At 40.0% G+C, this 24,207-nt stretch overlaps 1 protein-coding gene and 1 pseudogene across 2 annotated transcripts; both read left to right on the top strand.

Annotated features, from left to right (window-relative positions):
• The first annotated feature begins 891 nt into the window (after positions 1 to 891).
• Positions 892 to 13,847, top strand: LOC144653058 (NLR family CARD domain-containing protein 4-like; annotated as a pseudogene). Its single transcript, XR_013570660.1, has 4 exons — positions 892 to 1,489; positions 2,297 to 2,988; positions 8,485 to 10,803; positions 12,189 to 13,847. The product of XR_013570660.1 is annotated as an NLR family CARD domain-containing protein 4-like (transcript).
• Positions 13,848 to 15,719: 1,872 nt separating this feature from the next.
• LOC144653059 (uncharacterized) lies at positions 15,720 to 24,155 on the top strand. Its single transcript, XM_078512972.1, has 7 exons — positions 15,720 to 17,440; positions 18,869 to 19,492; positions 19,902 to 20,211; positions 20,889 to 21,167; positions 21,521 to 21,660; positions 22,212 to 22,434; positions 23,201 to 24,155. Exons 2-7 carry the CDS (start codon positions 19,472 to 19,474, stop codon positions 23,347 to 23,349), a joined length of 1,122 nt encoding a protein of 373 aa, XP_078369098.1. The 5' UTR covers positions 15,720 to 17,440; positions 18,869 to 19,471; the 3' UTR covers positions 23,350 to 24,155.
• Positions 24,156 to 24,207: the final 52 nt, after the last annotated feature.

Raw genomic sequence — 24,207 nt, 5'->3', positions numbered from 1 at the left:
ATCATATTAGTTTACTGGTGCTGTATAAAATTTTTCTTTTAATGAAGAGCTTAGAAATTCACTTCAGTTTTCAGTGTCTTACATCAATCTTTATTAGTTTTTTATTTTATTTTAGACTTAAAGGACAGCTGAAGTTATTTAGATGGTGCCTGCAAAATTTGCAAAATTGAGTTAAGTTAAGCATCAGCATGACTCAGTAAGCATGACTCAGATGTTTAAAACTAAACAATATTCATAATTTACGATGTGGTATTGACAAACCCATCAGGTTATTATATTATACCGTCCTTTTTGGTATTTAAAGTAAACTTACACTTAAAGCACATTAACTACTTTTTATTAAAATGATAGGTTTCCATCATTCAAAGGGTGTTCGTAAAAGCGGACACGTTTTGTCGAGTCTTGAAGTAAGCATTTAGCAAAAAATTTACGACAGTCATCCCGCAATCCAATATGAAAATTAAGGCTAGGTGTTTACAGATGAAACTCTCCTGAAGGGAAACTCCCCGATAATTTTGGTGGTGGCGTGTGGCGCGCTTCTTAAAACTCTTACCTATTTTTAGACTTAACATGTGATTTTCCTTTCCCTATCTCAGACTTCACACCCAAAGATCGATACTTTTTTCAGACCAGACCCTATCTAGGAATTGCTTGAAATTTCTGATGTTAGATAAATTGCACTTCTCATGAGATGAATATTAATCTGAATAAAGGAAACAGGAAGCTCATTATATGACTGTCTTGTATATATCAACTTTCAGTACATGGCAATAAGTTTCGTAAACGAATCTGACTGTTTGTGAACATTAGTAATGAGACACCGCGTCCGTCAGGTTAAATTTATACAGTTGGCGGAAATTTTGCTTTAAAAAGTTAAAAAATGTAGTCGATTTATAGCAAGAAAGCGTTGGATAAATGTAAAATCCAACACACTGAGTGCTCTTGACACCATTGTCAAGAGCACTGTCCTCAAAGCCACTTTTTTGGATTGTTTGTCGTGCACATGCTCTGCCGGCTAAGAGGGACAAGCGCCTCTGGAGACGAGAATGTCGTATATTGTTACATCAACAAACGAAACTAGTTTAAATCTTATAGTTTCCATTTGCTTTCTTCGTTTCTTCAAAATGTCAGCTTTGAGACAAGGTATGATAAGGAAGGTAAAAAGAGACGTTCGCGTGACACTAAATTCAAATGAGTTAGGTAAATCATGCAAGGCTCGAAACGGCGCACCTCAGACTACGCGGATACCTGGGGACGAGTTTGTTTATTTACATTGCCTGCTCGTCGCAGCAAATTTGCGCGTCCTTAGCGTACTGTCCTTTTGGGTGATGAAAAACCTATGGATTCAGAAGATTAATCAGTGTATTATCAAAGATGTATACTGCCGTGTTCAAGTGTGTTTGGCGAGCATTTAGCTGTTATTAGCTGAATTCAAGTTTCTTCGTCTTGCACTTCCGCCTTTAATATTGAATTCAGAATTCGAGACAAGGTAGGTTCAGATGAACGCGGTTCTTTTACAATTCATGCATGTTCATTTCAAAGATAATTTCCTCTCCTAGTTCGAGTCATATGAAAAAACTCTTGCTCTTTCTTACATCATGCATTACAACTTCGTAGTTAAAAAATCTGTAGATTTCTGTGACAAAAGACAAGCACTTTCACTTTCGACTCGTCTGCATAAACACATGAGCTATTTGCATAATTTCTCTCTGTAATGTGCCGCTAATGAAGTTATCTGTCAGGATTTTAAGCTGCTGAATTTCGTGTAGTAATATGTGTGTAAACATTCCTTAATTCACTTCGAAAAACAAGTAAGCTGTTTTTAATAACCGAGCGCCAAAACACATGATGTCAAGACTGAATAACAGTTGTTTTTCACACTTTGCATAACAATTCAATGCAAGATAGTAGCGAAGCGATTCCGAACCCAAAGTTTCAAAACATCATGATTTCCTTGAGCTCCTTAACTACGTATTAAACACTATAAGACGGGGTCTCATCAAGGGTACATATTGCGCGAATCATAATCAAAACATGTATTTATATAAACCAGTAAATCCACGCGATCGAAATCAAAAGCAATGTATTTTTTCGCTTGTTCTAAGCGAGGGAAATCCTAGCTTGTTAGTTTTTGAGTGAAGAACCATATTACAAACTTCATATTAACTTTCCCTAACTCGGAACTATTCTTGTAAGGAGCTCGCTTGGGTCGTATTCTTCATGTACGGCCCTCGCGCTCGGTTAATAAAAAGTAATTCTCTTCATTTTTAATTATATTTATCTACCATTCTTTTAGGTCAGACGGACTTGTCATGGCTTCTACACCATTTTCTTCAACTAAAGAGACAACCAATTACGCTCGATTGTGCCGCCTTCTGGTGGATGTGGGATCACAGGTTCTGAGAGAGGCATTTGATAAAATTCATCCACCAAGCCGCCTTCATACAGTTCTGGCACACCCTGTAGTACATGGGTCATTGCAGTCACTTTTGAAGAAAAGAATCATTAATCAAACGCAGTGGAGCAAACTGTATCCTGCTGTCAGGTCTTCAGTTTTATCTACGAACTTTGATGTCACCCTGCTAATGATTCTGTTTAGGAATATTTGCAATTTGTTAACTCCTGCCACTGGTTGGGATACTCTTCCTCCTGCAACAGACACAAGTCTAGAGGCTGACATTGTTCGCATCAAGTTCTACAGGAACACAGTTTATGCCCATGCCAACCAGGCTTCTGTTGATGATGCATCCTTTCGTCAATACTGGCAAGACATCCGAGACACATTGGTGAGACTGGGAGGAACAGCCATTAATGAAGAAGCCATTGACAGTCTTGCAAATGACAGCATGGATCCTGATATTGAACAGCATTACCAAGAGCTTCTGAGAGCATGGAAGAAGGACGAAGACAGCATGAAAGACAAGCTGGATGAGATAGAAAAGAAGTTGGATGATTTGGCCAATCTCGAGAAGAGAACACGGTTGACAGGTCAGTAGTGTTGTGATTACATAGAATTACTGAAGTTACTTGAAGCAAGTGATCATGAAGGTCCAGTTAGTCTACTTGCGGTGTCTTCTATGTCAGCTTTACGAGATTGTCTAATTGGCGTGTGTCGTGGGTCGTGGGTCGTACGTCGTGGGTCGTGGGTCGTGGGTCGTGGGTCGTGGGTCGTGGGTCGTGGGTCGTGGATCGTGGATCGTGGGTCGTGGGTCGTGGGTCGTGGGTCGTGGGTCGTGGGTCGTGGGTCGTGGGTGTATAAGCCGAATTACCAGCTATCTCTGGATTTTAAATTTACCGAAAAATGTGTGACGCTTAACAAGGCCGAAAATTTGAACTCACTCATTCAAAGACCTCGGATGGAGGTGTTACAATATACGTTGCATGAGACTACCGCTTGAACTTCCCCTCTCTTTCCTCTTTGAACGCCGGCCACGCAGTTAGCCACGCAGGCTACTAGTTCGCAGAAAAACTGAAAAATCTTAAACAAAAAAGAACACTCTTAAAACGATTGCATCGACAAGGACAAGTTTCTTCAGTTTGGCTGATAAGCAGATCAGCTACTTCTATTTCTGCCATTTCATCTGTGTAAAATCGGAATTTTAATTAGGTACCAGTGTGTGGATCAGTAGCAAACTAGTGTCGAAATATTTCCACTGGGTTTCTTTGTTAAATATCGAGAAACCTTTGGATGGTCTCTTATACGGCTGATTAGGCCAGATGAAACACACGCTAACAACACACTACATTTCAACATGGCGGCCATACACGAGCCCGGTCCGCCCTTTATTGAGCATGCGTACACAACTCCTGACCAATACATTACATTCTTGTTTCTTGCTTTCGCAGGATATATGCAAGAGTAACATAATCCTTTTTATTATAAAATAATGGTCTAAAATATAACTTTAGTCAGTTCAATAAAATGAAACGTTTATTTCGCTACAGTGCTTGACATTGCAAGTTTTGATTTCCCTTTAATCTCTTTAAACGCAGCCTTCGATAGTGCATCTGCAGCCTCAAGCTTCAATTGATAACCGAAGGTCAAATCTCGACGCACCATAGCCGCATTCAAACGTCTTTATAGGCAGCTTTTCTTCCTATTTCGGGGAATTTCGTTTCGTATTGATGTGTTAGGGACGGACCATTATTTTCTTGGAGGGGGGATGAAAAATTCTCCTCTGCAAACATTTTTTTAGTTTATGTACCTCTGCAAACAATTTTTTTCGAAATTCTTACTGTTTTTTGTTATACATATCGTGTTTGCAAACAATTTATTTTGTCTTTCCAGGCCCTGCAAACAATTTTTTTCAATATTTTTCATCCCCCCCCCCTCCAAAAAATAATGGTCCGTCCCTTAGTATGAGAAAAAAATAGCTGCTGAATGTAAATAAACATATTCCCTGTTGCGTTGATGGAAAGGCATCTCAATGAACACAATGTTTAATTGTACAACATACAACAGTGTACAACAACTACTGCCTCCCAAATCCTTGACACCTTTCGTTTGACATCTGTCACTCATTTATACTTTGACCTAAAACACAACGTCACGATAACTTAGTCACGCGAGAGTCACGCTTTCCTGAACATTCCCGTTTTCCCAGGTATAAGAGTGTTTTTACTTTTTAAATGTTTTACATCTGAACCAAAGTGCTTTGAAAAAATGGCGCAGAAAAGTCCACATATCACCATTTTCAAACATTTTTTAATAAAGCCCCAAAAGCTTCGTAAATTGTCACGATACCGGTTATGTATGAAACTTTAAATTGTGAAATTCAAAACCTTATCTTTGAAGCACTTGTCTTGTTTTTGGCATATTTCTGTCGTTTGACCGCGGTCGACGACAAAACTGCAAGTTCGGATTCTGAAACAGCAACATCGATTTGGCCTTGTGAAACAAATCTCTAGTACTTAAAACCGGTGTACAATTATTAAGTCATTTCAAGAATATAAATAGTTCCTTCCGCTATAGCCCCAGGCAGTGCAAGTTTTGATAATGCTTCCGCGAATGCTTTCAGCAAACATGTACATTTCACCTATTTTTAACATTAGAGGAATAAAAAGTTGGCCATGCACAGGAAAAAAAATCCATTAGGTGTTCTGTAGAAATCCCTTAAAATTAGACTCGAAAAGTTGTAACTTTTTCACTTGAAATGACCAAGAAAAGCCACGAATCTTTAAAAATTATAAAATATATTGGCTAGCGTGACTTCCCTGATAAAATTGGAAAAACAAATAAATAAATAACATGATAATTTAATCGATATGGAATGAAGAACCACCAAGCTACGTACATGAAATCGTTCAATAAATTGGTTGTTACCAAAACGGGACCAAAACGCCGATCAGAAAATTCTCATTCGGAAAACAGCCTACACGCCAAGGTCAAGCAAATACTTGCAATTTTCGGCCCACTTCCGTAAAACTGTCCGGCAGACATGAAGGGAAAAAAGCGAAACGGTGCGCCAGACATAAAAGAAAAACATGTTTTTGTTAATAAGAAAAACCGTATCCAAAATAACAAATCGGTGCATGAGAATGCTCCTTTGCATCCGGGGCGAACTTGCCACGACCCAAAACCCACGACTGACCCACGACCCACGACCCACGACCCACGACCCACGACCCACGACCCACGACCCACGACCCACGACCCACAACGCACGACGCACGACGCACGACCCACGACGCACGACCCACGACCCAGGACCCACGACCCACGACCCACCCACCCACGCCATTTAGTTTGACCCCAGCTTTACATAGCTCTGGGCCTACTTCATGTTCTCCTTAATATTTATCGACGCTAACCTCTTGTACCCTAATGATTCGATTTAGCGCCCTCCTTCCAATAAGCGCCCCCTCCCGAATAAGCGCCCCCTTCGAATGTGTTTTTGTTAATAAGTGCCCCTATTCCAATAAGCGCCCCCATTCTTATACGCACCGCCATTCTTAAAAGCGCTCTGTACAGGCCCGAAAATGATCCCGGGACCGCAAATGATCCCAAATTGGATGGCAAATGTTCCCAAGACCAGAAATGATCCCAAAATTGAACCGCAAATGATCTCCGGACCGGAAACAGTCGCCTAACCGTAAATGATGGATATGCGTGGACTAAAGAATATGGACAAAGGATTTAAATTTATTTAATTCATTTCTTTATTAATAATACAACAATAAGAAAAACAATTGACGCGAGAGAATGTACCGTATTTGAACGATTTAAATTCAAAACCACAACTTTATCGATATAGCTGATAAATATGCACCGATTACTAACCTAAAACGTAACATAAAGTTTAACAATCCAATCAGCAGAAATATGAACTCTCTCCAATCAAGGGATGATTTATTTGCGGCGAAATGTTTTTAGCTGATAGCCATTCATTCATGCGCAGTCACGCAGCGTTCATAGCGACAAGGTCTAGACGAAAAGTCTGGAAGAAAGTTGAGTTTTGTTGCTGATTTCAATCATATTGATCTCCGACCCTTGTTAACGAGCTACTCTCTTTCGAAATCTGTGGTTTATTTTTTTTCTTTGAATGTCTTTATCAAGTCACTGAAATAAATTTTAAAATAAATTTTCACAATGTTCTGGAGCTTAAAGGCAACTGAAACTTCTCTTAAAAACTGACTTCATTTTTGCGTAGCTTGATTGACATGCAGTAAGAAATTTGGACATGCAAAAGTTGACAGCTCTACGCGTGCGGTATGCAAATAAACCTACCCAGAGACGCTGTAGTGGTAATAACTCAGTCGTTTACTGTATTTTTTTTCATTTAATATTTGCAAGAACGAATTGTCAAGGAAAATGTGTTTTCAAATAATGGTTTCAAAATAAACTACAAATTTGTCATAATCTCCAAAATTCGCACGTAGAAATCTTGTGCGCTACCAAGGAAAAGGAAGCTCGTGTCTACCTAGGCAGCACTGTACAGAAAAAAAAATTCTAAACAGCAGAGGCATCTTCGAAGATTCATGTTTATTTTGTAGGTGTGTTTACTAAATAAAAACTTAGATAGTCACATGCTAATTTTGTTATTTCGCGCATTATTTTCACCGCTTTTTATCGTTGCGTTTTGCCTAAGGCACTTGTCTTTTATAAATATACATCCATAGACTATTCATAAAGTCCACGCCATTCCAAGTATTCTGTTGTATCATTTACACGAATCATTTCCGGTACTGGGATCATTTGCCATCCAATTTGGGATCAGTTGCGGTCCCGGGATCATTTGCGGGTCGGGATCATTTGCGGGCCTGTACAGCTCCTATTGTGGCTAACTGCCCCTACTAAAGTCGTCGATGTCGAAAAGATAAAACTCATGAACATTCACCGTATCATACATGTATATATTTACTGCTAAAATGATCAATTCTTGTAAAAGTAACTGAACTTTCAACAATTTGTTACTTTTACAGTTTATATTACTGTTAGTTATTTCAATATATATTAAAGTTTTGTTTTGAACATTTGGTTCTTTCGCAAAAACTTAAATAAGCGCCTTGTCCCGAATAAGCGCCCTCCCTTAAGGAACCAAAAATAAATAAGCGCCCCGGGCGCTAAATCGAATCATTACGGTACTTGCCATTTTCTTAAATCTATTTCTTCCATCTCTTCCATTTCTTCTCTCGCACCTTCGTCCACTCGGATTGTTTAGTCATATCTCCCATTTCACTAAATTGCTCTACCTTTATTTGCAGTCTATTTCTTGTTTCTGTCTTACTGACCCCTTGTCAAGGGTTAGATTGTAAAATTCATCCTTTCATCCATTTCTTCATCTGGTGCATAGACTTTTAGCACCGTCATCTTTTTGTGTGTTTTTTTTTTAATAGAATCGTACTATAATGATCCTCTTTCTGATCGGTGTTCATTCCGTTAAGGCTCCCTTGATGGCTTATCCTCCTTGTTGCATCTCGTCATCTCCTACGTACACCACTGTCTTACCGCTTTGCAGTGTTGCTGATCCCATCCATTTCCACCTGGTCTGGCTTATTCCTTGAATATCGATTCCATACTCTGCCATCTCCTTGGCCACTAGTGCTGTCCGTGTTGCCTCTGCCATAGTACATAACAGTAACCGACGTTAGTCTATCGCTTTGGGGCTACTCTGGGGCCTTTCGGCCTTAGGGCTTCCAGCCTTTTTGGCTCAAGAGCGTCTTTACAGCCAGCGGCATTTCCAGTTTGTTTTATAGCGTTGACAACGCTTCCGGTTTTTAAAACAGCAGGCGTTTTACTGGGCAGTGTCTTTAGCCCCACTCCCAGCCCCAAACCTGAATACAAGGGAATCACTCCTTGTCTGCTCTCAGCCCTAATTCGGCCTGTTTGGCATGGGTAACCCTACCGGGAATGCAAGGCTTCGACCGTGGTTGCTCTAGAGGTCATAGAAACAGAAAAACTGACTCACCACGATAGGCTGGTGACCATTCTCGGAGCAAAACCTCGGTAAATAGGTAAAGTGAATTGTTCATTTTCTTTTACAGAGCCTTTCGACCTTGAGGAGTGCCAGAATCAGCTTCATTCTCTTTATGACACCATGAGTAAAGTGAAAACCATTCCTTGGAACCGAAACTCTGCAGTTCACATTGATGAGATTTACACACAGTTATCTTGGGTTAGAGAAGACTGGAAGCCCAGCGGAGTGACACAAGAGAAACTTGAAGACTACACCGACATATTCCAGGGTCATAGGCATCATCCCAACCCAAAGAGAATTCTGGTGTTTGGACGGCCAGGCTTTGGAAAAACTACATTTTCCAAAAAGATTGCTTTCGACTGGTCACAACGGAGAAGAGAAATCCTAAAGAAATTCCATCTTGTGCTTCTAATTAGGTTGCGAGATGTTTGTGCTTTGCACGATGTGCCAGCTATTTTAAAGGCTGCTAAACTGCTTACTGCCGATGGAGTGATTTCAGGTGATAGCTTGTATAATTACGTTCTCCAAAATCAAGAAAAAGTGTTACTCGTGTTGGATGGCTATGATGAGTACGCCTGTACAGGGGAACATTCACCTGTCCGAGACATCTGGGAAGGCACGCTGCTGAGGAATTGTCACGTCATTATTACAACGCGGTTAGCGAATGCTGACAAACTAAGAATTTCTAGTCACATTCAACTTCAGATTAATGGATTTGACGGGAATCGGATTAAAAAGTTCGCAAGCAAGTTTCTGGAAAATGAAGAAGACGTTGATGAATTTGTGAAACATTTGAAAGAAAAGGAGCTCACTGACATTGCAGAAATACCTCTCCTTCTACTGATGTTGTGTTTGCTCTGGAAGGAAAAACATGAAAAGCTGACAAAATCACGGGCTGTCATTTACACAAATTTTATTCAGACTCTACTAGATCACATGACCGAAAAAGATGCAAATACAGAGTTGTTTGGAAAGGTAGATGACTACAAAGAAGAGCTCTCTAAACTGGGAAAACTTGCATTCGATGCACTTTTGCACGATTCTCTTTTTTTGCGCGCTGGCGAACTGCCCGACGACGTTTTAATAAAGAACTTAATCGAAACAGGATTGTTCCAGCTACTTAATATTTCAAGTTTGAATCCCGAGAAAGGTGTTTATTTTCTTCATAAGTCCATACAAGAGTTCTTTGCAGCTCTTTATCTTAAGGAGGAGCTGTTAAATAGAAACTTTAAATCTAATACATGTCTGTCTGAAATTGACTCTTTTCAAAAGATTGTCAAGATGAGTGAAGCTCTCAAATTTGCCTGTGAGCTGTCAGCAGAAGCTGCATGCGCTATTCTACACCATCTGGGAATTGTAGGAAAAGAAGAAGGTCTGACAAAGTACAACTTTTGTGAAGCACCTTCTATTGACGATCTGTCAGAAGTACAAAGACATTTTCTTACCCTCAGTTCACACAGCTTTTTTTGGTGCTCGGCTGCGAAGCTCGTATGTTGGAGGTGTTTTATTGATTGATTCTGATCAACTGCATTGTGTTGCCAAGGAGCACTTGCTGAAATCCTCTCTGCCACCAAACTATGTATTTTTTGCTGACAGCGAGCATCCAGAGCAAGACTATTGTGACTTGATCACTGTGTTGGAAAATTTAAACGGACTTCTTGTTAGTTGTTCGGGTGAAGAGGAAGCCTCGCATTTTCTAAAGAAACATCCTCCTCGATCAGTAGAACATTTTTTCTTGAAAAAGGAAGAGAAGATGTATCTTTATTTTGCACGTATTTATAAGAGGTTTGATTACACCTTCCCTATCGAAATGTTGAAAGATCTCACTTCGAAGAAGCTTGTTGGTGACCAGTCAAATGAACAACACAACACAACTGCTTTGTGTTTGACTACAAACACTGAAAGCACCCCAGTTGCAACTCGACATTCTCTGTCCCTAGTCTGGGAGATTAACGCCGAATATTTGGAAGAGCAGGAGATGAAGACGCTAACTGAGGCATTGCCTTTTGTGACTTCTCCACGACTGATAACGATTTCTGTCCAAGTGGGTAAAGTGCTTAATGCTCAGTTGCTGGAGACTCTTGTCTCCAGTATCAAATTTACAAACAGACTTCATACGTTAGGACTTTGGCGTATCAATTTAACAGCCAAGCCTGCTAATGTAATTGCCAGATCTCTGTACCAGGCTCCAAACTTACGCGAGCTGTACTTGTCATATAACCCCTTTCTTGGTGATGGAGTAAGTGTTCTTGCTCAACATCTCAGATATGTACCTCAACTAAAGAGCCTGCGCCTTGGAGGTGTTAAAATGACAAAGACACAAGTCACTGATCTCACTAGAGCTGTACGTCAGAGCAATATCTCCAGTCTGGGGTCATATTACCACGTAAGTCTAAAGTTTTTGTTGCAATGTTCAACAATTTGCTGACGCTTGTAAGATTCTTTTATTAAATTTCTTCTAACTCATGTTCTGAATCTGTCAAAACGTTTTGCGATACTTCGAAAGATTTTTAAGGCGCCAAAACCATGTAGCGAAAAGGCTGCAAATATCTTGGGCCCGGGTCGCACTTGAGACAAACATTTGAAATGTTGCAAGATGTTGAGGACAATGTTTGTCTCGCAACTTGTCCGAGACAATTTGAATTGTTGTATTTAGGGTCGCACTTGGACACTCAAAATTACCCGTCACTTGATACTGAGTTAATTTCGCAGCTAAAATAACATTCAAAAGGGAGAGACAAACCGGTCGCATTGAATCAAATCAACGCCAATTTTTGTTTCTACCTTCTTAATGCGAGCGTTCGTAACGATGTCGAAGATCATATAAAAGAAAGCGTGCCGCCGTATAAAGCGAAAAATTTTATGAGCAAATATATTGCTGTGCTTCATGATTCGGATTGCGGCTACAGAACAGTTGCTCTAGCCTATACCGATCTTTCTTTTCATTTGAATTATCTTGGCGAGGGCTCTTTCCCCAAATAACGGAAATGTTCGGTCGAAAACCGCTTGAATTCGTATTCATCAGACTAGACAGTAAAATGTGAAGCGAATAATTTTTTAAGGATCACTGAACTGATTGACACTTTTGTCACAAGAAAAACAATTTTTGTTTGTTGTTCGTAAAAAGTCCTGCGTTGAGGCAGGACGACGGCTTCTTTGAAGATTTGTCCGCGTAGGGACAAGTAGGTCGCACTTGGCGTGGTCAACCGATGACAGGAATCTGACAATTTTTTTGGTTATCAAAATAAACTTGTCCCGATTTTGTCCCAAGTGCGACCCGGGCCTTGGAAACGAAACAAAGATGAAAAGTAAGACTTCTTAAGGTTCCCGTTTTCATTTCAGAAACACATTTTGAACAAAATTATCAGAATACGGTCAAATGACTTGATCTCTTATCCTTTGCATAAGGTGTCAACAACTTTAGGACTAGAAATGGGGAAATGATATTAACAAAATTATTGAAGCAATTGGAGCTTTTAAGCTCTTAAAAACCTTAGATTACAGAAGAAAATAAGCAAAGCAAACGCGATTTACTTTAACTTTTGACACTCAAGTGAAAATCACTGTATCTCATCATAGTGTTCTTGCTAGATCATAGGCCAAACAATGATTTGATGGATCTTGAAAATTTGTTCTCAGTGATTTGTTTCATCACGAGAAGATGAGAAAAAAGAAACAAGATAGAACTGCTGTTTTGTAGGTACGAAACTGCAGATAGTAATGGCCTATCTAGATATAAGCATGATGTTACACATTTTTCATTAATGACAGGATGAAGAAGGGAATCCTAAACCTGAACATGAATGGCCATTGGAGGACGACTGGAAAAGGTTCTGGTGGTATAAATCAGAGGACGAGTTAGGCGCTGAGGCATCAACTGACTCACAATACGAGCAGGTGGAGCCTGGGAAATAAACTAAATCATAAGACGAGCTGGAACCTAGGACATGAACAGAATCAGTACACCAGCTAGAGTCTGTCTGCAAATCAGTAAACGTGCTAGAGCCTGAGTGATCCACTTAATCAGACAACAATATGGATGGGGCCTGGGATATGAAATGAATCAGACGACGAGCTAGAGCCTGGGTCACCAACTGAAACAAAAGACGAGCTGGAGCCTGGGACATAAACTATATCAGTAAAGGGGCTGCAGCCTGGGACATACAACAGCAACAACAACAACAACAAACCCTTTTTCACCAAATTGAAATTATATTTAAATTACATAACATAACAAATGTTTTGCAATTGGTATAGGATTTAATGGAGCCAAAACAAATTGTAGAATTGCACGCGTTTTAGGTATCCTACGTACTCACATCAGCGATAATGTTCATGGAATTTCCCCTTAGAATTAGGAAATTAATACAAGAATTAGATAGATTTACTCAGGATTACTAAAAAACTAATCGAGCTAAGTGACCCTACAATTATTATTTTCATAAACCCCAGGCTAGGCCTCTAGTTTTTTCCTATCACCTACCAAGGTGATTAAGATTAAGAATATAATTATGTCCCTAAATTCAACCAAGGTTTGTGGCCCGTTTAAGATCTTAAAACAGTATAATACAAGACAAGCTGAAGACGAGCCTAGCACATGAACTGAATCAGAAAACCAGCTGCAGCCTGAGACATCAGAATGAATCAAAAGACGAGCTAAAGACGAGCCTAGCACATGAACTGAACCAGAAAACCAGCTGCAGCCTGAGACATCAGAATGAATCAAAAGACGAACTGAAGACGAGCCTAGCACATGAACTGAATTAGAAAACGAGCTGCAGCCTGAGACATCAGAGTGAATCAAAAGACGAGCTGAAGACGAGCCTAGCACATGAACTGAACCAGAAAACCAGCTGCAGCCTGAGACATCAGAGTGAATCAAAAGACGAACTGAAGACGAGTCTAGCACATGAATTGAACCAGAAAACCAGCTGCAGCCTGAGATATCAGAATGAATCAAAAGACGAGCTAAGACGAGCCTAGCACAGGAAGTGAATCAGAAAACCAGCTGCAGCCTGAGATATCAGAGTGAATCAAAAGACGAGCTGAAGACGAGCCTAGCACATGAACTGAATTAGAAAACCAGCTGCAGCCTGAGATATCAGAATGAATCAAAAGACGAGCTGAAGACGAGCCTAGCACATGAACTGAATTAGAAAACCAGCTGCAGCCTGAGACATCAGAATGAATCAAAAGACGAGCTGAAGACGAGCCTAGCACATGAACTGAATTAGAAAACGAGCTGCAGCCTGAGACATCAGAATGAATCAAAAGACGAGCTGAAGACGAGCCTAGCACATGAATTGAATCAGAAAACGAGCTGCAGCCTGAGATATCAGAATGAATCAAAAGACGAGCTAAAGACGAGCCTAGCACATGAAGTGAACCAGAAAACGAGCTGCAGCCTGAGACATCAGAATGAATCAAAAGACGAGCTAAAGACGAGCCTAGCACAGGAACTGAACCAGAAAACGAGCTGCAGCCTGAGATATCAGAATGAATCAAAAGACGAGCTAAAGACGAGCCTAGCACAGGAACTGAACCAGAAAACCAGCTGCAGCCTGAGATATCAGAATGAATCAAAAGACGAGCTAAAGACGAGCCTAGCACATGAACTGAATCAGAAAACGAGCTGCAGCCTGAGATATCAGAATGAATCAAAAGACGAGCTAAAGACGAGCCTAGCACAGGAACTGAACCAGAAAACCAGCTGCAGCCTGAGATATCAGAATGAATCAAAAGACGAGCTAAAGACGAGCCTAGCACATGAACTGAATCAGAAAACGAGCTGCAGCCTGAGATATCAGAATGAATCAAAAGACGAGCTAAAGACGAGCCTAGCACATGAACTGAATCAGAAACCAGCTAGCCTGAGAAAAGAAAAAGACTAAAAACTGAACCAGAAAGCGAGCTGCAGCCTGAGACATCAGAATGAATCAAAAGACGAGCTAAAGACGAGCCTAGCACATGAACTGAACCAGAAAACCAGCTGCAGCCTGAGATATCAGAATGAATCAAAAGACGAGCTGAAGACGAGCCTAGCACATGAACTGAACCAGAAAACCAGCTGCAGCCTGAGATATCAGAATGAATCAAAAGACGAGCTAAAGACGAGTCTAGCACAGGAAGTGAACCAGAAAACCAGCTACAGCCTGAGACATCAGAATGAATCAAAAGACGAGCTGAAGACGAGCCTAGCACATGAACTGAACCAGAAAACCAGCTGCAGCCTGAGACATCAGAGTGAATCAAAAGACGAGCTGAAGACGAGCCTAGCACATGAACTGAATCAGAAAGCCAGCTGCAGCCTGAGACATCAGAATGAATCAAAAGACGAGCTAAAGACGAGTCTAGCACAGGAAGTGAACCAGAAAACCAGCTACAGCCTGAGATATCAGAATGAATCAAAAGACGAGCTGAAGACGAGCCTAGCACATGAACTGAATCAGAAACCCAGCTGCAGCCTGAGACATCAGAATGAATCAAAAGACGAGCTGAAGACGAGCCTAGCACATGAACTGAACCAGAAAACCAGCTGCAGCCTGAGACATCAGAATGAATCAAAAGACGAGCTAAAGACGAGTCTAGCACATGAACTGAACCAGAAAACCAGCTGCAGCCTGGGACATCAGAGTGAATCAAAAGACGAGCTAAAGACGAGCCTAGCACATGAACTGAACCAGAAAACCAGCTGCAGCCTGGGACATCCGAGTGAACAAAAGACGAGCTGAAGACGAGCCTAGGAATGCACTGAATCAGAAAACGAGCTGGAGCCTGGGCTAGAGGATAGGTAAGAACTGAACTAGAAAACGAGCATGAAAGACAAATAGCCACGTAATCAACAGAAGAAGATCAGGTCAATAACTTGGAAGAATTGGCAAAACAGAATAAGCTTAGCAATGTTAATGAATTGATATGCATATGTCTAGATCTGCTGGGCTGATTAGATACTGCGGCTTATTTCAAATGATGTACGTAAGTAACTTAGGAAGCAAGCAAGTAAGTAAAGTCTTTATTAAATGAGGGTAGCACTAAAACAGCATCAAAATACAAATGTCACGGGGCAGATTTAAGAAGGATAAGGCGAACCAAAGGTTTCCAGTTAACTCTGTTTTAATGGCGATTACAAGCTCTAACGGTAGCGAAGCTAAGCGTATTTGAGAGTGAATAGACTACATTCTCATTATTCTATTCTATTCGTATTGACTTTCGAGAGTCAGGAGAGCGAATAATCGGCTACAGAACAGCTCTATTTAAAGGAAAACAGTAAAGTTAATACTTTTCACAAGTTTTCATGCTATTCATATGCGTAAGTTATGTGTTTCCAGATGCCGCGAGTTTCTAGAACAAAAAGAATGCGAAATGAGCTAAGTTTGTTTGCTCGTGCAAAAATTTGCCAAAAGGATAATATCTTAAGTCCTGAAGTTCAATTCAAAGAGCTAATTCGCTCCTGTGAAAGCTAGTAGTTCATTCTAAGTTCTGACGAAAGGAATTTTAGTTTCAGGCGGTAGAAATATATAAAACTTAGCAAAACGCACCCAACCGATAACAAAGAGATTCCGAAGGTGCGAAAGCCCGCGAGCGAACCCAGTTTTTAATGAGGCAAGCGAGCCTAATCATTATGCGAGCTCGGGCTAGAGAGTGTGAATGAATCCGCAACTTAAATAAATAGTTCGTTTTGGCAAAATAAACCATCTCGCAATCTCGCAGCTGAAAACACATCCTACGGAAAGCAATAAGTTTTACAATAGAAAACAGATTTTAAGCTACATAAACATCTTTTCTAAAATGTTCATTTTCTTAAGTTTTAAAGTTTACAATAGTGGTTAACCGAAAATTATTTTTTAAAGTTAAAGGTAAAATAAGGTTAAAACAAGGATTCCTTTGATATAAAGTCAAATATGAGTAACCGTTCAGCGGTTAAGGAAAAGTAGATAAAATTGAAAGATAATCTTAAAGTAACCGCGACGTGAGTTCTCACCTAGTTGGAACGCGCATTCACACTTGACTCACATAAATGAAATCTATGTTTTCTGCAGATGAGTAAATAAATAATTTGAACGCCCGAGCACGTACTAAGAAATCTATTCCTAAAATAATCCCAAAATATGCTTCTACACAAACATAACAATACATAACAGCATAAAAATTCTAACAAACCAGTGCCAGTTAAAGTACATATAAAAGAAATAAATAGGATTTTGCTAATGTTTTAGTGCTGTAGAGTAACACATTTTTACAAGACTTTCAAAATAGAGACGATGAATATCTTCCAAAGCAAAAAGTTGCCTTGTATCCCTTGTTCATAAATCTTCATAATTTACCATCTAGCAGGGAGGAGTTTACTGACAACGTGGATAAACATAGCCTCCTACGCAGACGTTCCTTTGGCTCGTCACGCAATCTTTTCTTCTCTCCAACGAACAACACTGAAATATTTTAAAAATGACGAGCTCTGATGACAAGCAAAAAGAACGTCTGCGTTCAACGTCTGCGTGGGGGCTAGGATGAACGTGGATGAATTGCATACGATCAAGAAGTGAAGACAAAGGAAATCACACAGCGTGACATGTAGTGCTACTGAATGCGTTACGCGAGTCTAATGGAAATTAAAGGCTCCCTCTGTGTCAACAGTGAAAGTGAATCATGTAAATATCTTCAGTGAAAGTGAAAATTGCGGCTCGATTAAACTGGACGCGAAATCGTGACTTATCGGAAGAGGGCGCCCAGCATACCGAATGACGCACTGATAATTCCGACTTCAATGCTGTGAAGTCTAAAAGTAACCAAACTGCCCGAAACTCCATTTTTAGATGATCTTAACTTTAGCTGTCCTTAGGTTAATGAATAAGTGTAGAATCGCCAGCTGCCATTTTCTCACTGCTAGTGCACCCCCTCGCCTCTTGCACCTTCTTCTGCCGCGCTCCAAGATATTGTGATCAAAACGGAGTCTTCTTTCTTTTACTGTCAGTGGCTATTACTACCCGGTCGACTGCCTGAGATTTCAATCTACAAACTGAAAGGTAAGATAAAGATTCTTATGTTTTTAAATTATTTCATCGGCCGGAAAGCCACGAGACGTCGCTTATTCTAGTCTTCAAAGCATTTGTCAGGGAAAAAATATCCCAGGCCGGCCGCAAATATTTACATTTGTATACTGACAGCACATTACCTCGAACAGTTTGAACGTACGTTGTGTGAAGCGACACAACAACTAGAGCCTTGTATTTAGACGTGATAAATAATTATTCGATTCCGATGCGCATATGCCGGCATGACTGATTGCTGAGTTGCGTGACCTGGTTATGTTGTTATTATAGAAATCTCGAGTGTGGATACGGATAAGCGATAATACTGTAATAAACGAAATAAAGATCGGGGCAAGTTTCATGTCGAACAAATGTTAACTGAACCACATGCGGCCCAGACGTTGTTTACTATCTAACGTAAAATTATTCTGTTGGCGATTGCGTTACGTTTTCAGCCGTCTAAAACAATGTACGAGAATGCTTCGAAAACTGCTATAAATACTGTTGAACCCCGGTAATTCGAACTCTGAAGGGAAACGAAAAACAGTTCGAGTTAGCGGGGTTTTCGAATTCGCCAAGTAAAAATGACTGAAAAGTGGGTCGAAGGGAAATGGAAGTTTGTTCGAGTTAGCGGGGTTGTTCGAGTTAACCGAGTTCGAGTTACCGGGGTTCTACTGTACAACATGTGGAAAGCCCGGGGGGAGGGGCACTCAAAAAAGTTTTAAACGGGGAGGCTCCGCCCCAAGCTCTGACCCCTTACCTTACCCTTTTATATACCGTTTTGACAGAAATTGTACCCCTTTCGTATACCTTTTACTGAAAAAAGGTACCCCTTTAATATACCTAGAAGGCATGGCATAGACTTAGAACAGGACGTTTTCTTGCCATTTTCAAGTAGCGCTTAATAAATTAAAATAATACAGCCGTAAATTGCACTGTTCGTATTTTAATTGGCCCTTTTTTCCTCTCGTTTCCTCCCTTTCTTCCTTCTTGTGTCCCTCCCTTTTTTCCTGGCCTGTGGTCCCCTTTCGGCGGGCCTCCCCGTTGCCATTGGGGTCCCCCCCCCCCCCGGGGGATGCCCTTGCCTCTCTTGCTTTTCTGGGTGAACAAATTTGGAAAAGGTTTTAATCTTTTAAGGTGAACTTGAAAAAACCTCTCTCGGCATGTTTTCAAGTTTTTTTCAGCATGTATGAAGATGTCATTTATAATGCTCTGATATCATCCTTGTTTGTCCTTTGTTTGTTATGTGGCCGTGATTTCACCAACAAAAGACAGTTTGCGTCCCATTTTACTTCATGCGAGGCGCAGTGGCCTAATGGTTAGTGCGCTGGACTCCGGATCGAGCGCTCCAGGCTCGAGTCCTGCACTGCGTTGTGTTCTTGGGCAAGAAACTTCACTCTCATATTGCCTCTCTCTACCCAGGTGTATAAATGGGTACCGGCGAATTCAATGCTGGGGGGTAACCCTGCGACGGACTAGCATCCCATCCAGGGGGGAGAAGAAATACTCCTAGTCGCTTCATGCTACTGAAACCGGGATAAACTCCGGCCTTAGTGCGCCCCTTTGGCTCGTATGCAGACTTTCTGAGAATTTGAAGTTTACCGAAAACACCATGACCAAGCCTTTAACTGGTCTAGAATTGATCTCGTTGGGATATTGTTCACGTTCATCAGCAGTCAACATGGAAGGAGGCTGAGCGACGGAACTTGCAGGTCGGATTCACTTATCTCTTTATACACAACGTAGCTGAAAATTATTTTGTGTATAACTACTGTTCACTGAGTCAATTCAGCAATAAAAAAAATGACAAGTCGGGGCTTAGTTTTAACGCTGCAGAATCCAAATATTCCAGTTATTTGTCAATGTTGAACGCAACATGATTTGTTGCGTATCTTAACGCTAGTTATTCACAAGTCAGTCAGTCAGTCAGTCATTTAATTATTAATTATTTTTTATCATTCATTTCGTCAGTAATTATTGGTTTTTTTAATTGTTATTTTTATTTGTACAATTTTCAGTGAAAAAATGAACCAGGTGACAAACCAGGTAGGTGTCTCAAGTACCAGTCAAGTGTCATTAATTAACCTTACGTGCTTTGTGATGTTAGTCAAGAGCTTGACATACAATATACATACAATATCTTTTGATAAATTGTGTTTTTAGTGTATTGGACTCCGTATCGAAAGGTTCAATTTAAAGCATAGGCAGTGTCTTTTGTTATGTCCTTTGACGATATGTTCCCAAATATACGGTATAAAAGAATGTACTTGATCTGTTCTGAATATACAAAATTGACAGTTTATGGGGGGAATCTGCGATGAACTGGCATCCTATATTGGTGAAGTAGTCATGCTGTAGACAGGAGAGTTAAGGGATGGGCACCCATGCGCCATCTTAGTCGGCATTTAATCTTTAGGACTGAAACACGATAATATTTTTTCTAAACTCTTTCCAGGCATGTTATTCGTATGTCCCGTATGGAGACACGGGTTCAGGCTACTATAGCAAAAAGGCACGTCATACTTCACAAGCCATCGCAGCCATCACTCCTGTTATTCTGGAATCCTTGCAGTCCATTCCACAGAACCCGCGATTGCTATTTACTATTGCTGACTACGGTTGTGCGGATGGAGGAACATCTATGCCACTGATTAGCGCATGCGTGAAGAAACTGAAGGAACTTCATGGTGAAAACCTGGAAATAAATATTCAGTACGAAGACCAGCCATTCAATGACTTCAAATCGCTGTTTAGCTTCGTACAAGGTAACTTATGATCAGTAAGCTGAAGTGGGGTAATTTTACCTTATAAAATAGCAGTTAAATGAAAAAGAGAAGTGTAGAAAAAAGGGAAATCTCAAAAATGACTCTTCAGGATGTGACATACGGAAATACATCTTAGGACACAGATCTAAAGTTTCAAATCAAGAGAGGGTTTTGTAAAATAAAAGTTAAACGACCAATGTATAAGTAAACCTCGTATCCAGGGCTTTTTTCCCTTGTGGGTAGGTGGGTAGGTTTAAGGAAAAAAAACCCTGGGGACGAGGTTGTGTGAAAGATGTGAAATAAAGAATTCCAATACAAACCTTTGAGTTAACTGAAGGACTTTGTTTGGCAGTGAAGTGTTGGACCTCCAGAAATCTTCACTATCTGTTACATTCTATAGCTCCTTCATTGTTTATTTTGGTGTTTCGTTTGAGAATTTTCTAGCAGTTGAACATCTTAAAATGCCCAGTCCCTTGGTGTAACATTACCTTTCGGACTTTCTGCATTGGGTCTCTTATTGGCCACTTTAAAGAAAAGGGACCTGGGAATGAGTCGCTCCATCACGTTAACTGGAAGCCTAACTGCCTGGGACAGTTCTCTTGCCGGAAAAGCAGCTAAATAGAAACCTTTAATCTTAACATGTATCTTGCTCTTGATTTTCCTTTCCTTGTCTTCAGGTCTTATTCCGGGATCACTAAGTCCTTTTAAGTCGTATTCTGAAGTCTATGTGTCAGCATGTGGAACTGAATTTTACCAGCGATGTTTTCCGAGGCATTCTGTGAATCTAGCATTATGCTTCTTTGCTGTACAATGGTTGAGTGAAAAGCCTTGTAATTTGAGTGACTCGTTTTTTCACCTGATGTCTAAAGACGAAAAGGCAAAGGAAATGTTTTCCAAATATGCTGCCCGGGATTGGGAAACATTTCTACTTCTAAGAGCTCAAGAGCTATCGCCAGGTTAGCAGGCCATTGTTTTTTTTTATAATTCAATTTATAAATCTTCCAATTGGCTAATTTTGCTGATAAAATACCGGTACTTATGTATAAAATGTGTGTTTCCGATGAGCTGTCCTTTAAAAGGAGTTTTAGTAAATTGTGTATCATGTGGTAACTGTGGCTTCTTGTGATAACCAAGAAGAAAGAGAAAGTCGGATTTTCGTGTGCATTACCGCATTATCTTGAATGAATGACTTATCTCAGGAGTCGTAAAAGCAACATTGAGTGCAATTTCCAGGTAAATTCCGCCGGATAAATTACCCGCACCAACTTGAAGAAAACTTTACTTGAATTTCCTTTTCATTTGTTCCAAGGTGGTAAATTAGCCGTTATTTTGTCGGCAAGAGACGAAGACGGGCAATGGCTTGGAAACACGAAAGAAACCAAAGTTCCCATTGCTGATGTCATGTACAAAGTTTGGAAGACTATGGCTGATGAAGAAATCATTACAGAGGTTTGTAACGTTGTTGTTTACAGGAATTTTAATTTTATTTTGAAAAATAAACTTGAAACAAATTGCCTCTAGATCCCAAATATGAGTGTAATATTTTCAACAAGGATGCCAGTAAATATCACAGCTTTGAGCCGATGCCAAAACAGAGGGAACAAATCAAGCCTTGGCAGCCTTTCCGGAATAGCAACTGCTTTAAAAAGCTAAACCGTCGGTAAAAGGTCAATGCTAGCATAACTTTTTTAGTCTTACAGTTTTCTTTTTCTTTTTTCTTTTATTGTAGGTCGTTTTTCTATTAAAAACATCAGTCACGGTTAGTCAACTATTGACTATACTCACACAAAATAGATGATTAACAAAAGCTTAGTGTACTTGAATGAATTGAATTTAAAGATTTTTAAAGGGTAAAAAGTGCCAAACACCATTGATGAAGCGCATAGCTCGAAACGTTTGTTTTTGGATAACATTTTTTGGCCTTAGTTTACCCTTATGTATACGCTCGCTCTCGACCGATTTTAAAATTTAAATGTATTTCTTCATTTTATTGTTCAAAGGCCGAAGTCAAGCAGACAACATTTGCGCTTTATATTCGTTCAAATGAAGAAATAGTACACCCTTTCTTATCAGCGGAGTCACCCGTGAGGAGAGCGGGGTTTTCGCTATTATCGTGTGATCTTCTGTCCTATCCTCGGCACCAAGGCACTGGGGATGTTGAGATGGACGCTAAGAAATTAATTGACGGGATGCGAGTTTGGAGCAATCACACGATTCTTTCAGGTAACAACTATTTCTCCAATAGATTGGGTGGTAAAATGTGGAAAAACTGCTTGTAACAATGAGGAAACTAACCTAAACTATTGACTGTAATGTTGAGTCGAAGCAGCGTACTTTTCCGAAACAAATATCTCCCAAATATCTTGGCTTTCAGTCCCATCAACACTTAAAAGGATTTTGATCCGAGTATAGCTTGAATACGCGTAGAAACAAAACTGAAGGCAGTGTAGTGAATTGGGCTTTAACTGAAGCAGACGAGTTAAATCTGAAAGAAAAGAAAATAGGAGTATTCACCACTGGTGCTTTCTCATGTTAGAATGCGTTCAGAGATATATTCCATCCATAGTTGATATTCAGTTTATCTGTCACCACTATATCTCAGTAGTCACGTTAATCCCGGGCGTTAATTTATTTATTAAGCTCCCCGTCACAACTTGTAAACAACATCAACAACAATAAAGAAAAAGAAACATATTATTTTACATAGTACCATCTTATTACTACAGTATGGTCAGGGCAGCCAAAACTACACCCCCAACTTAGTCAAGTGCTCCCACCGGCTCTCACCCCCGTCACTCGAATAAGCGATCCTCCTCAATAAGGGTCATGAAAAATATCATAAAAACCCGCCATTTCGTTTGGAAACAGTCAATGATTGTGTGCAGTAAGAGAATGCCATAAATAATTGACCCCTTTATTAGAAACCAAGTGAACCAATTAGAAATTTTTGTTCTCTGTCTCGTTTAATAAGCTTTTATTTATTCTTCAGGTCTATCGAATACACGCTCCGTCGAAGAAAGTTCCATGATTGTCGATGAGTATTACCATCGATTACAAGCCGAATTCATCAAATCACCTGATTATCTCAGAGCAGGAGTTGTAGTAGCAGTGCTATTGATAGCTAAAGAACTGTCATGAAACGTGACTGGTTGGTTTCAGGGAAATAATGCATTTCAATATTTAGTTTGAACTTAATTACCATTAATCCGTTTGGAGCTTTTCGAGTGATGTTCATGATCAGTTATTTTTGAGTTGTAACTCGGCTCCAGATTAGTTCGGCAGACATTGCACTTCCATTGGTGTTTAAGTTTTGTGATGGTTTAAACATAATTGCGATTAATCCGTTTGGAGCTTTTCGAGTGAAGTTCACTTATTGTTGAGTTGTGACTCTGCTCCAGATTAGTTCGGCAGACATTGCACTTCCATGGGTTTTTAATTTTATATATAACAGTTGTCAGACACGATACAGTTGTAATCGTGCTGCTCTACAATTCTACGAGATAAAATAAACTGTAAATTATAAACTATACTGAGATCTTCACACTCGAGCTTGGAAGATGCTGGTAGAAACACACTATCATATTAACAATAAAACTGTCTACCTTTGCTACCATTTCCATAAATAATGTTTACTAGTAATTGATCTAACGGATGTATACAAGAATTTTAAAAATTTGTAAGGTTTGTAACCTTCTCTTTTTACAAATCATGAACCAGCGAAATGTGCGATATGTTGCCATGACAGCGGTTCATGTCATCTAGTCACTCGCCTAGTCACTCGTTAGCTAAGTGCTATCCAAGTGTGGAGGTACTCTCCGCCACCTCCGATTTAATTTGGTGAGCACACCATTAATACTAATATGGAGTCGTTTGCCTAACGTTAAGGTAAATAGATAAAAGCAGTACATGTCCAATGTTCTATCATTCTAAAATTAGGGAATAAACATCACAAGAATTTACCGATTTGAGATAACGGCCTTAATTTCCTCGTGAATA

The sequence above is a fragment of the Oculina patagonica genome, chromosome 5, assembly GCF_052425735.1.
Source record: "Oculina patagonica isolate OP01 chromosome 5, crgOcupat, whole genome shotgun sequence".
Taxonomy (NCBI): domain Eukaryota; kingdom Metazoa; phylum Cnidaria; class Anthozoa; order Scleractinia; family Oculinidae; genus Oculina; species Oculina patagonica.
The sequence above is the reverse complement of the archived record's forward strand: the minus strand, read 5'-3'. Positions and strand labels throughout refer to the sequence as shown.

Bases quoted from the DNA above. Each gene is read 5' to 3' on its own strand.
- LOC144653059 (XM_078512972.1), top strand. From the start codon at position 19,472: ATGAACCAGGTGACAAACCAG. The intron at 21,661-22,211 runs GTTTGTAACGTT...TATTGTTCAAAG, and splicing joins ATGAAGAAATCATTACAGAG to GCCGAAGTCAAGCAGACAAC. The intron at 22,435-23,200 runs GTAACAACTATT...TTTATTCTTCAG, and splicing joins CAATCACACGATTCTTTCAG to GTCTATCGAATACACGCTCC.